Source organism: Fukomys damarensis, unplaced genomic scaffold (genome assembly GCF_012274545.1).
Source record: "Fukomys damarensis isolate Sample0158 unplaced genomic scaffold, DMR_v1.0_HiC HiC_scaffold_21, whole genome shotgun sequence".
Taxonomy (NCBI): domain Eukaryota; kingdom Metazoa; phylum Chordata; class Mammalia; order Rodentia; family Bathyergidae; genus Fukomys; species Fukomys damarensis.
Window position 1 is genome coordinate 12,684,869 of NW_022900933.1, and position 13,372 is coordinate 12,698,240.

Sequence of the window (13,372 nt, forward strand, 5' to 3'; positions counted from 1 at the left end):
AGAGGGGAGATAGATGCTAGGGATTGCTATTGGAAGGTGAAGGCAAAAATAGCTGCTCACACAGAACAATGAGGATAGATTTAACATTTCTCCCTTCCAGTCAGAACTTTTGTTGACTAACATTTTCTAAGGAAGTACTTTAGGGCCCCTCCTATTCCTGAGAAGTTTCCAGATGCCTTAGAACTGAAAGGGCCTTTGGGGATCATCCAGGTCCACCCCAGAGCACCAGGAAAACTGGATGACTTGTCAGACCACTGTTTGGTGGGGTAGCTGGATCCAAGTCTGTCTTTTGTGTTCAGATCCTTATTCTGCTGTTAGTTTCTAGAAGAGAGGTGTTGGAGACTGTGAAAGAGAAGGCTTAGGGAAGGTATGATTATGTCTTTTGGTGCTCCTGTGGTCTGAAGTTAGGGATATAATGTTGGCATAGGGATGATTCCCAGAGTGTGGTGAGCAGTTCTGTGACAGCAAGACAAGGGTACAAGCAAGGAACATCATAACAATTCGAGAAAACTTCTGGCCACCTTCAGTGGCCTGCTTAGGTGGTTTAAGAGGAAAGCGGAGGGCCAGGCATTTAGCTCAGTGACACATGCCTGCCTTGCAAGTACAAGGTCTTGAGTTCAATCCTGGTACCCCCCAACAAAAAAAAGAAGAAAGCTGAGGTGTAATGTTTATGATTTAGAGGGAGTGAAATGTCAACGAAAGTTAGTTATGTGTGCCTTTTGGACTAGGAACTAGAGATTGAACAGAAATGAATAAGGTAATGTTCTGCTACAAGGATGTCAGTTCCAATAGAAGAAATTGTGACTTTTAAAGCTCCCAAGTGTTTGTGGCACAATGGAAATAGAGGTTAATAAGATCAGAAGATTCCATTCATCCACAGGGGAGAAATAGAAGGCATCTACAAAACTTAATTAATTTACTCTCTTGGCAGGGGGATAGGAGCTATTTAGATTTTTGATGTGTAGCTTGATTATTTTAGGGTGAGTGGGAGTAAAGAGGAGAAGAGAGGAAAAGAGAGGGCCTAGGTAGCTTTGACTTTGGTAGCAATTTCTCTTATCGTTCCCCTCTGGGGAACTTTTGATTTCTCGTCTTACTCTGAAATGTAATTAGCTGGTTAAATTTTGTTCACACTTTGAGAACTAATATGTGTACTATCCCATCACATGGGAGTTTGTGAAGGTGGTCAAGAAAGCAATAAATGTTCTTGTTCTAGACTCTTACCATCTGTGGTCTAGGTTCTCATCATCTGTTTACCAGACCAGTCTGAGGCAAGGAAAGAATTTAAGTTGTTTTTTTCTTTTCTTCCAAAATCCCTCTCCTAACTAATGGAAGATGAGCTATGGTTTGGGAAATAACTTGTCCAAAAAATTACATGTCACCTGAGGCTCACTTTTCCCACCTATCACCTGGAAACCAAACTCAACATAGTCCATCCCCTCTTGCCTTCATGGAGTGGAGTTCAGCATGGCACAGCCCACCCCTCTAGCCAGCAGGACTGGTATTCCACACAGGAGTAGGCCCCAGAGAAGCCAGACATATGGACTTAGGAGATCTGGGCCTGGGCTGCCTAGGAACAGGGCTTTGTGGCTGGCCTGCCTGCTACTACCTTCCCAGGCCAGAAGCCAGTTTTAAAGGTTGGCACCTTTAATCTTAACAGGCTCCTGGTTAACCAAGAAACATCTATGGCAACAACAAGCAAATAAACCATATGAACTTGGCCTAACTTGCAGATTCTCCATCTTGGTTCTGGCTGAGACTAAATACAAGCCTGGGTTTTCTAGTTTACAGACTATTTCCTTGTTTGTCCCCTTTGAGCCTCACCAGAACCCAGTGGAAAGAGTCAAGCAAACAACAGCTTCACTTATGAATGAAGAAACAGAAAGAGATCAAGTAAGTGGCTTTTGCAAGGTTGGAGCCATGGCTCGAAGGCACTGTCCATCATATTCAGCAAGGTGTCGTCATCAAGCTTTTGGTGTTATAGGATTATTACAGGTGGGAGAGGCTAACCCCTGCCCTGGTGGTGCTGACAGTCTAGTTGTTTGGTCTCCTGCTACTACCCACTGTTGGACAGCAGCAGTCATTCCCAAGAAAGAAAACCAGATGGGTGAACGCAGGTTTTTACATCTCCTTACACCATATTTTGGAGGGGAAAGCCTGCTCTTTTAGGAAGACATGAGTTACATAAAGAGAAGTGCGGAAGCCGCGCGGCATTCTGTGGATAAGGTAGACTTTAGAGCCATTTTCAGAAGTAGAAATAGAAGCTAGAAAACTTTCTGACTAGCCAGCTGACTGGTGGCAGAAGCAGGGCTAAGCCAGCCCCAGGCCCTCCTGTCTGCTCACCTATAAGTTTACACATATTCCTGTGAGGGATGAATTCCAGCTTTGAAAATGAGGCTTAAATCCAGTTATTTTAAAATCTGAGTGTGTGAACACTAATGTACCAAAAGGATTCTTAAATGAAGGAATCTTCCTTTTTGAACAAAGTTTGAACATCAGTAGTTTTCTAGGGATAATAAATACTCAGGCTTAATTTGTTCTGTTTGTTCTGAGATGTGTTTCTTTTCCCTTGGAGTGCTAAAGCCACAATTTGAGGATTTTTTTTTTCCTGGTACTGGGGATGGAACTTACGACTTTGTGCTTGCCAGGCAGGCATGGCGCCACCGAGCTACATCCCTAGCCCTTTAAAAAAAAATTTCTATTGAAAGCAAATCATTTCTTAAAATGATATAGTGTCACCCTTTTTCCACAGTAATTAACATCTACTGTTCTGGCTGATACTCTGGGGTTTTGGGAGTTTGCTTTCCTCTGTATTATTTCTGAGGCAATAACCCTTAGGCCAGCCTTGTGCATAAATACTCTGTTGTCTACCCTTCATTTCTCTTTTTCTTTGTAAAGTCCCCACTTCTATCACCCTGTCCATTCTGTAATTGGCCAGGTCTTAAAACTTCAGTAGAACTGGTTTTGATGGCTGCTTAAGCAGTATGAGAGGAGCCAGCTGTTTCTTTAAAAACAAAACAAATCAGGAACTTACATACCTGTACGTCTTCTACTCTCAAGTTCCATACTGGCTCCTCATGCTCGGCAAATATTTATGGCCTTCCTGTCAGCTCCCTTTGGTAGCTGTTAGAGACTCCAAGTTGAGTAATTCGCAGTCCCTGACTTCAAGGAATGCTCTCCTGTGAGATGAGACAGTTGAAAATAAAAGAATAGATGCAATAACCTGTTAAAAGGTTCATTTCATAGCAAGGAAGAAGCAGTGAGTCTGGTGGGAAGTGTTAGGAAAGGATTCCTCCTTGTGATGGCCCTTGTGCAGAGCCCTTAAAGAGACTGTCTTCCTGGGAGGGGGCATAATCAGGATGTTTTTACTGAGTGTCAGTCAGTTTGTTGAGGGGGGATATAGGCTGTCTATAGGAAAGACTTGCTACATTACTTTGGTTTCCTTATTTGTCTATATGAATAGTTAATGTGGGTATAAAGTACAATGTCTGAGTAGATTAAAGGGAATACATGTTGTGGAAACTGTTTTTCTCCTCTGTTAACCAGTTACTCATTTCTTCTCCTAAAGGCGATGGTTAGTTACCAGTTTCTTATGCATTATTCCAGACAGATTTTCAGGGCATACAGATGTGGGGAGGGCAGGCATGTCCTTTAAAAATACAAGCATGCAGCCACATGTGGTCACACACACCTGTAATGCCTAATACTCTTAAGATAGTGATGGTAAATTTTTTATATCTTTAAATGATACAAACAGCCCACTGTGGCATGCATGCTGTTGGTTCACCACCACTGTTCTAGGAGGGTGAGGCACAAGGATAGAGAGTTTGAGAGTTCAAGCCTAGCCTGGGCAACTTAGAAGCTTAGTGAGACCCTATCTCAAAATGAAAAATAAAAAAAGGGTTGGGGATGTAGCCCAGTGAGAAGGTCCTGGGTTCCATCCTTGGTCTCTAGCCCCCAACCCCTCCAAAAAAACCCAAGCATCCAAATGGTTTTCTTCATGTACAAGTTTTAGAAATTTCTCCATACTGGCACGGATTGAACTAACCTATCTTTTTAAAAGCACTGCATAATACTCTGTTATATTGGGTTTACTTTAACTTGCATAATCAAACACCCTTTGACAAATTTCTAGGTTGCTCCTGTGTTTTGCCTTTACAAACAATGTAGTGGATGTCTTACATATATCATTTCTGAGAACAGATTCTAGAAGTAGAATTGATCAGATAATATGTGCATTTTGGGGACAGAAATTACCAAGTTGCCCCTTGAAGAAGTATACATTTATTATAGAATATGAAATGTAAGATTCTTTATCATTTTGCCACTGCTTCCCTACCCCCACCAATTCTCTAAAATCCCTGCCAGGGTGATCTGCCTAATGAATTTGGTCTTATAACTTACCTACTTACTGTTCTCATAAATACAGCCTGGTTTTCAGGAGAGCAGGTTAAGCTCTCATCTGCCCTGAACCTCCTTTTATTTGGTACCTCCTTTTTCCCCCTTCATTTCTTCCCGCCCTCCCTCCTTTCCCTCCTACACATTGTTTAGGACTCAGTTTAGCATTACTTCCTCTGGTAGTCTTTCCTGACTACCTGCATTAGTTCACAGAACATCTAAGTATCATCTCATCCATTCACCCGGTAAATATGTGCTGGGCACGAGTTGTGGTGTGGCACATGCAAATGGCATTCTTGACGATCCAGTTTCCTGGTATGGCTGCATCTGAAACAACAGTACCACAGGACCCATGTTGATCTTTTATTAGCCATCTAGAGCCCTGGGCACATTCTTTAACTGCTTTGGACTTTGGTTCTGGCATCAGTCCATGAGAAGGTGGAGCTTGATTAGCTTGGAGACCACTGCTGCTCAGGTCTTATTGGTAATTAAAATAGCAACAGCAGCCATGCATGGTGGCACACATCTGTAATCTCATCACTCTGGGAGGCTGAGGCAGGAGGATTATAAATTCAAGCCCTGCCTGGCCAATTTAGCAACTCAATGAGACCCTGTCTCAAAATACAAATAAATAAATAAATTCAGGGCAAAACCTGCTGTTCAATCAGCAGTATCACCAAAACAAAACAAAACACAGCAGGGGTTACCAAGGACTTGTAGAGAGCCAGGCCCTTTGCTAAGCCCTTTGAACCTAAACCACACATCAACCCTACGAAGTCAGTATGATTACTATCCTTATTCGACAGATGGGGAAACTGAGGCTGTGAGGTTCTGTGACAAGGTCACAGTAGGGGAAACATTTGTATCTAGGTATTGACTACATTCTGAGCTATGTGGATTTATATACATTGACACACAAAATTTTATGTACTATTTGAGTCACTCACATGTCTGATACTCACTGCAGACCTCTCTATGAACCACCCTTTGAGCTTCAAAGTCTCAAGTTGGAAACTCAGTTTGAGCTGGGGGCAGAATATGCTACATCCACAATTATTTGCAGGAAGGGGATGAGGACCAGTGGCTAGGTCTGCCCTTGGTCCTGGCTAATGATGAAGACTCTCCTGGCTGCTCCTCTGAGTGAGAGAACTCTGGTGCTGTTTACAGTTGCCCCCCCTAGAAGGGACATGGGCCTGCATCAGGGATTCAAATGCACATTAAATTCATGTCTGGTTAATGTCTCTCGCAGAGTCTCAGGGCATCCTTTATTAGGCTTGTGGATGGCAGGCTCCCTCTATGCACACAAAACCTTATTAATAAAGAGAGTGTGTGGAATTTTTAAAAAGTAATTTTATTTGGCTTACCTGTTATAAACTAGAATATATGAACAACTGGCAAATGAAATCAAATAAGGTAACTAAAATATAATAGATCTACATTGTAATGTATCATCTACCCAGGTTCTTCCCTAAAGGCATTTGGAAAATAATTCCTAAAGTCTTGATCCCTGATTGTTTTTAGTTTTTAAAGATATTAGTTTCTACTCTTCTGAAATCTCTTTGAACCTGAGTGGGTGGCAGGGCTAATTAGCAACTATGGCCTGTTCTCTGCCCCCCATCAGTTAAGGGATACCCAACAGAATGCGAGCTCTCGACACAGGTGTGTCAGATGAGCCTTGATTAATCATGCCATTTTTGAAATTCATTGCTATGGAGTCAGATCCTTAGTGGCTCCTCCAGCCTCTGGCAAGTTAGCTTGGCTTTTCCTGCTGCATTCCTTCTTTAGGTGGTGTATTTCTGTCTTCAAGAAACGTGCGTGCGCAAACACACACACACATGCACACGCACACGCACACGCACGGGCGCGCACAGAGCTGCCTTCATTAGTTGAACTTGTTTTGAGTCCAGGTGGCAAAGGCAGAGCCTGACTTGGGTGTAGCACCTCTGTGTCAATAGCTGCCTCTTTGGTGGAGCCTCTGAGGCCAGGGAGGGGCAGAGCTGGGCGGTTGTGGAAAGCTCCATCGCCCAGCCAGTGTCCAGGTGAGCCTGAGCTGGCTCCTGGCTGTGTCACAAGCATCTGGCTCCTGGGTGGGATGCTGACAGCAGCTAGCTACAGGCCCTGGCCTTCCCTTAGAAGGAGTGAAAAACCATTTCTGTGCTTGGCTCCTCCTGGCAGCGAGGATTCAGTTGCTAGAATTCTTTCAGCTTTGTATGGAATTGTTTTTTCTTTACCAAAATGCTTGCTTTTAATTAATTTATGGCCAGAGTTTTCACTTACTAAAGTCCTTGTTTTTTATTTATTTGTCATAGGTATCTGCCTTTTACTGGCTTTAGGATTCTTACTTCTGGATTTTAAATTTTGTCTTTTTAATACAACTTTTACGGATAAAAGATGTGCCATGGCATGATAGCACCAAAGAGCAGCTCAGCGTTTGTTGTGGCCTCCGTGGGATATGGAATGTTCCTTCCTCTGGTGATCCTTAGCACCCTACTTGGAGACGGACTTGCTTCAGGTAAGTCCCAATCTGCCTTCTCTGTGTGGGAGGGAAAGGGCTCATATCATTGTTTCCTCTCAGAGCCTTGAGTAAGGAACTTGCCTTCTGGCAGGGAGCTGCTGGAAGAGCAGAAGTATGGGGTGGGGTGTGTGCTGTAGTATGTGACAGTCTGGCAGCAGAGGGAAGTGTTGGAACCTGCTGGTGATAAAATTTTCTCCCCTTCACATGCATCATCACCAGGTAGGACAGAGGTATAGAATCCAGGCATGATGCAGGGAAGAAGGCAGCTGTGGAATCAGACTGCCTGTGTTCCTGCTCTGACTCTGGGATCTTGAGTTGGTTGCTTTGTTGCTGTGAGCCTTAAGCCTCAGCTGCAGAGTGGGATAATTAATAACAGTCCCCATATCATAGTGTAGTTGTGAAGATTGCCAGGATAACACAGTAAGGACTTGATGGTTTACTTTTTGGTTTTTCTCTTGTCTTTTTTATATTTTCTCAAAGTACATAGTTGAGGTATTTGTAATTTACCTGGTAAGTGACTATAGACGTTATCTCAAACAAGCTACTTAATCATTCTGTGGTACAGTTTCTCCATCTATAAACTGAAAGTATTGATCTGGGTAATCTTTAAGACCGCTCACTTTTAGCTTCAGTCTATACTTTCATGATTCTAAGGACCCCCCCTCCCCCGAGGTACTGGAGTTTGAACCCAGGGACTTCACACTGAGCTACATTTTTTCTTTTGAGACAGGATCTCATTAAATTTCTAAGTGCGCAGGCTAGGATCTTCCTGCCTTAGCCTCCCAGAGTGTAGGGATTACCAGTGTGTGTCATTCACCACATTGGGTGAATGATTCTTAGGACTTTCTGATTGAAGGTAGTGAGCTAGAGGATCCTTAACAGGAGCTAGAAATGTAGCCGTTAGCCATTTTGATTTTGTATGGTTCCTTTTGCCTTCAACACTGCTCTGAAGACACTCCTAGGTTTCTTCTTAGACCTGGCATCCTTGTCAGGAAGGCCATATTTGGGTATGTCCAGTAGGCCTCTGGGTCAGAGCCCACCTCTGTATCTGTGAGTCCTGGTATTGCTGAGCCTGATAGTAACGGTTCTCCTCCCAGGCTTCATTAGAAAGATAGATGTGGCCATTTCCTTTGACAGTATTCCCTGGGGGTATCTCAGTGCTAGACTGAGAGGGGACTTGCTGGTGATAGTGGGGAATGTGGTGTGTTGTGACTGTAGAGTCCCCACAGCTAAATCCTGTCTGTCCTAGTGATTTTCTGTCATCCTCTACCACCTACACGTGCAACATTTTATCCTTTTCTTCTGAATTGTTGGGAGAAATGATTGCATTTTTTTTTAAATGTTACTGTTCCATTACAGCCTTTCCCATCATACACATACCTCTTTTCTGCTGCTTCTCTATCCACTCTATTCTGACAATAAACCGAAACTTCTCCCCACTAGTTGAGGAACCCAGGGTCATGATGGTTGAGATCCTATAGTAGAGGCATCCTGGTTATGCTGAAGTTTCAAAGGATAAGAAGAACAGACTGCATCAATGTGTGACAAAATGAGGCAGGGTATACATTTATTGGGCCACTCTAATGCCAGAGGAGACCACTAGAACTGATAATTACAAAACCATGAATGGCAAGACTGTCTTGCTCACCACTGTACCTGTCTCTGGGGTAGAAGTTGGCAAACTATGGCCCTCAGACCATATCCTGACTGCCATCTGCTTTTGTATGGTCTGTGTGCTAAACATTTATAATTTTAACTGATAGAAAAATATCAGAGAAATAATATTTCATGACATGCAGAAATTATATGAAATTCAAAGGTAAATAAAGTTTGATTAAAACATAGCAGTGCTCATTCTTTTGTCTGACTACATTTGTGCTATGGTGCAATGGCAAAGTTGAGTGGGTGTGACAAAGAATATGTGGCCCACAAACCCGAAAATATTTAAGCTTCAAAATATTTAGCATTTTACAGGAGGTTTGCCCCCTCCAACACCCCCATCCCGAACAATTGGTGCTCAATAGGTGTGTGCAAGAATGGACAGCTGTCTGAGCAGGAAGGAGTGAACAGCTTGTCAGAGCCAAGTTAGACTTCACAGGTTGTACAGTTGCCCAGGATCTTGCAGCTAATAGTTAGGGCCAGGACCAGATGCCAGCCTGGCTCTGGCACAGTGCTGTGACCTGCCTCTTGCAGGCTACTCTCGGAAAGCTGCCTGGCATGTTAGGCAGCACTGTTCGTGGTGGAACATCGGAAGTTTTTAGCCTTGTTAGCTTCAGTAAGCCATCTACCTACCCCCACCCTCCTTTTTGTTGGCTCCATGCTTTCCTCGTTCCATTCCCCACCCCGTTTTCCATCTCTCACACCTTCCCAACTTTCCACCCAAGGTCTGAAATCAATTATGAGATTCCAGGCTGGCTGGATAAAGGGATTATTATTCCCCAATATGGAAAAATGTGTCTTTTTGTAGTGTGGGCTCAGACTAGGATGGGAAAGTTGGCTCTGTTGTCCCCCACCATTTCAAAGAATCCTTTCCCTGCCATCCACCCCCTGCCCAGGCTTTTCTCCTCCCCATAAAACGTGTACTTGCTGGGAGCAGAGTATAGGCAGAAAGAGGGGTTTCACCATTACTTCTCTCCAGTGAACCAAATTATTGTCAGTGTTTTTCCCTCTCTCTGGAGTGGCTTCTGAGGGAGGGAGGTGCCCACTCCTTAGCCCAAAACCCACAGCCCACCTGTTTGGCTGAGCCCACCGTGAACAGCATGCCACACAAGCTTGCCAGGAAACCTAGACTCTCAGGTTCTCCAAAGCCAAGTAAAAACAGTTCTGTTGAGGGAAGGCCCCTGCCTCCCTTTCCTACGTTTCTTGCCACTTCCTCTAGTTGCTCTTTAATACCCATTCCAGAGACTTCTTTTGCTTTGTTCTTTGAGTCAGGGTCTCAATGTGTAGTCTAGGCTAGGTCAACTAGGATCTAGGTAGGCTAGATCCTCCTGCCTCAGCCACCTTAGTGCTGGGATTATAGGTTTGTGCCAGCATGCCTGGCCACAGACATTTTTTTAATGGAGTACTTGTAAAATACACAGCCTTGTTAGCCAGTGGGCTCTCGTAGACCCTAGGTATGCTTGTGTGTCACATGCATTTGTGACTGTGAGAATCCCACTGGGCCATAGATAAATGGGCTTCCTTGGGAGGCAATTTGCATGCGTGGTCTGGGAATAAATACCACAGTCATGCTTCCAGCCTTGGTTGAGTAGAAAAGAATCATGTATGAAGAAGCACTTGATAGTTGGGATACAGTTTCCATACTTGTTTCTCTTATCTGCATCTCAGTATTTGGAGTTACAGCAGAAGAGGTTAGGGAGGCAGTAACCGAGGGTCCAGCTTTTCTATGGCTTTCCTTTAAATGGGGAGAATTATTGAAAATATTTCTTTTTTAGGAGTGGCATACGCTTTAGGAAGCATATCCTATTCTTTACACCCTATCAACCATGCTGTGGGAAGAACGGAATTAAAACTAAATACCTGCACATGCTACCCAACTTGCCTTTCTTAGGTAAAGAGAGATTAGGGTCCTAGCATAGCATCCTCTCTCAGATCTCAGCTCCCACCACCCCCTCTCGCTCACTCTCTCTGCCTGTGATTTTAAGAAATCTGCTGCCTGACCTTAGGCAAATCACTTGACTTCTTCATGTCTTGTATAAGACAGAAAAATTATCCTTAAGAATGTTAGGTTGTTGGTGGTGTGTAGACTAATACAAATGATTGGAGGGCACTTGGTATATAAAATGTGTGATGGCTATGTGATGTAATTCACGAACGACAACTCAGCTGCGCATGACGTCTCCCGTGCAGTGTGACTCAACAGTGCAGATGACATCCTTCACTCATAAAGACACAAAACATCTTCAGCGTAGTCCCTGCTTGGGTTTGGGAGCATTTAGAGACAGCCTTTCTGTGTTGCAGAGTGAATGAGGGGTCGCTGGCTGCTGACCTCAGTTTGACCAGTGAAGAATGGTTGGTTACTTTAGGAATCCCCCTTGCCTTCCAGAATGCTCATGTTGCATAGTGTGATGATTTCAACCCAGCTGCTTGCTGACTTGCCTAAAAAGTTGTTGCTTTGCATTCTCTCTCTTTCCTCAATGTGTTTACTGAACAAACTCAGTATTTTCTTTGTTTGTAATTTCTTTCCCCTTAAATGTTGCCAATACACATGGGGCCATGTTAAACATGACCACCGCCTAGAGCAGTTTTTAAATAGCAGGGAAAGCGGCCATCTGCATTTCTACACAATAGAACCAGAAAGCCAGGCACTTCAGTTTTCATTGAGATAGAAAATGCAGGTTTCCTGGGAGCTGATGTAGCTTTGGCCCTTAGTATTGCCATGGCAGAGATGTTGGCAGGCAGCCCGGGCTCACCTCATTTCTGAAGGGACCTAGCATCAGATAAAATACACTGAGCTGAGGAGGAAGACAGGAAACTGATACATAGGAACCATCATTTATGTGTTGTGTGCACTGCTATTACCATAAATAAAGCTGCCATTACACATGGGCTAGGTGGTTGTGAAACCATTTTACAAAACAAAAACTGAGTGAGACAGATGTTGGTTTACTCGGAGACATGATTGTAAGTGGTAGAGTTGGCTGGGATTTATGTCCAGTGTGTGCCTAACTCTGTGGCCCATGGTCTTTGCTGAAATCACACTACCTGTGCTGAGAGACAGGCATCCTTTAGATTCATCTCTTGTGTTTCTTGATTGAAGTGCTCAGACCAGACTTCAGAGGATATTCTTACAGAAGTAAAAAATACCTGTCCGTGTTCTCTCCCTACGGATAGAAAGGATACAGGAGTCATCTCTGGGTTACGATGCTTCCCCCTGTGGTTGTTTCTCTTATTCTTCACAATGGCCCTTGGTTGTTTGGTTCCATTTTGGGCACATGGTTTGCCGAGGCAGTTCTATTCTTGGAAAAGAACAATAGGGAGCATAGCAAAGTGTTTGCTAAATGAGGATGTAGTTCCCAAAACATCCACAGAACATCTTCCTGTCAGCTGCAAACTATGCTTAGGAAAGTGATGTAATCTCTCTGTGGGGTAATTACCTGTGACTATAAAGAGTTGGGGATTGTGGTAGGAGGTTGGACAGGTCAGTGTAAGTCTTGTTGAACCCTTGTGTCATTGAAAAATTACCCTCTACAGACTAATTATTATGCCATGTTTAGAACATTACAGGCACATGGTATTATTCTTACACTGTAACTTTTGAACAAAAGAGACTTGAAATATATCAAACTGCATATTTATCTGAGTCTTGATTGGGCTCAACCCCTCACCAAACACAAATGCCACCTGCTGAGTTGTAGTGTCCTGCTGTCTTGGCCTAACTTGCCAGCTTGGAGGTTATTCTTAACTGGCTTATCTCTTTCAGCAAAAGGGAGTCACAGGGTGTTAATAAAAATGTTATGGTGGTACTAATGGTCTTGAATGAGTCAGATGAGGTTACCAGATGAACTGTGTGCTTTGCCTCTTACCCCTGGGAGACTCAATTCTTCTGTCACTCAGAAGTGTGATACTGCAAGAGGGTATGAGAAGCCCTTCCATTTCAGGTGGCCTGTGCTGGTTTGGTTGGCTGCCAGTTGTGTACCCAGATCAGAAGTGACCTTGGTCTTTAACTTTGGCGCCTAGAGGAACAGCAGCATTTAGACAGCCTTTCCATGGCATTTAGTGAATGGGGGATGCTGCATTCATCAACCTCACCTTAAGCCAATTAACACATGGAAATCTGAATTCATTTGAATGATCAGGATGAGGTTGTAGCTTTTCTTTTTAGAAAAAAGGCCTTAGAATTTCTTCATTAGTTGTCTCTTGTCCAGTGGAGAGAGATTCAATTAATATATTCCTCTAAATAGCAAATGTCACCTGAAGCTCTCATGGAACCCCTGAGATCATTCATGTATCTTAGTATTATGTCTAGCTGTCATTATATTTTACCTCTCCCAGTTTGTTTTAGAGAGAAGCAATACATAATATGTTTAAAAGCATAGACTCCAGAGCCAGTTGCTTGGACTTGAGTAACTACCTCTATTCCTTTCTCCTTGTTACACTGTTATGTTGGATCATTTTCCTGACCTTACTCTGTATTTCCCCTGAATGGGCATGTAATAGTGCCCACTTCATAAGATTGTTATGAGCTAACTAATATAGCATATGTAAGGCACTTGGAACATTGCCTGGCACACATAGAAGTACTTCTATGTTGGAAGATAGATTCTAGCACCAGTAGGTATCATTCTGCCCTTCTGGTTTTTGTAATGACATAGCTGATTCATTCAGAAAGATGAAGGTAGATAGAAGATGCTCCTTGGGCCAGAGATTTAGCTCAGTGGTGCCACCACCTGCCTGGCAAGTGCAAGGTCCTGAGTTGGATCCCCAGTACCAAAAAAAAAAAAAAAAAAAAAAAAGCCCTTT

General features: G+C 43.4%; 1 protein-coding gene across 1 annotated transcript in view; it reads left to right on the top strand.

Annotated features, from left to right (window-relative positions):
- The first annotated feature begins 6,704 nt into the window (after positions 1–6,704).
- Positions 6,705–13,372, top strand: part of Susd6 (sushi domain containing 6) — a 50,064-nt gene continuing 43,396 nt past the window's right edge. Inside the window, exon 1 of the mRNA XM_010645367.2 lies at positions 6,705–6,907. Coding sequence (XP_010643669.1) covers positions 6,787–6,907 — 121 coding nt within the window. The 5' untranslated portion in view covers positions 6,705–6,786. The remainder of the gene's footprint in view (positions 6,908–13,372) is intronic.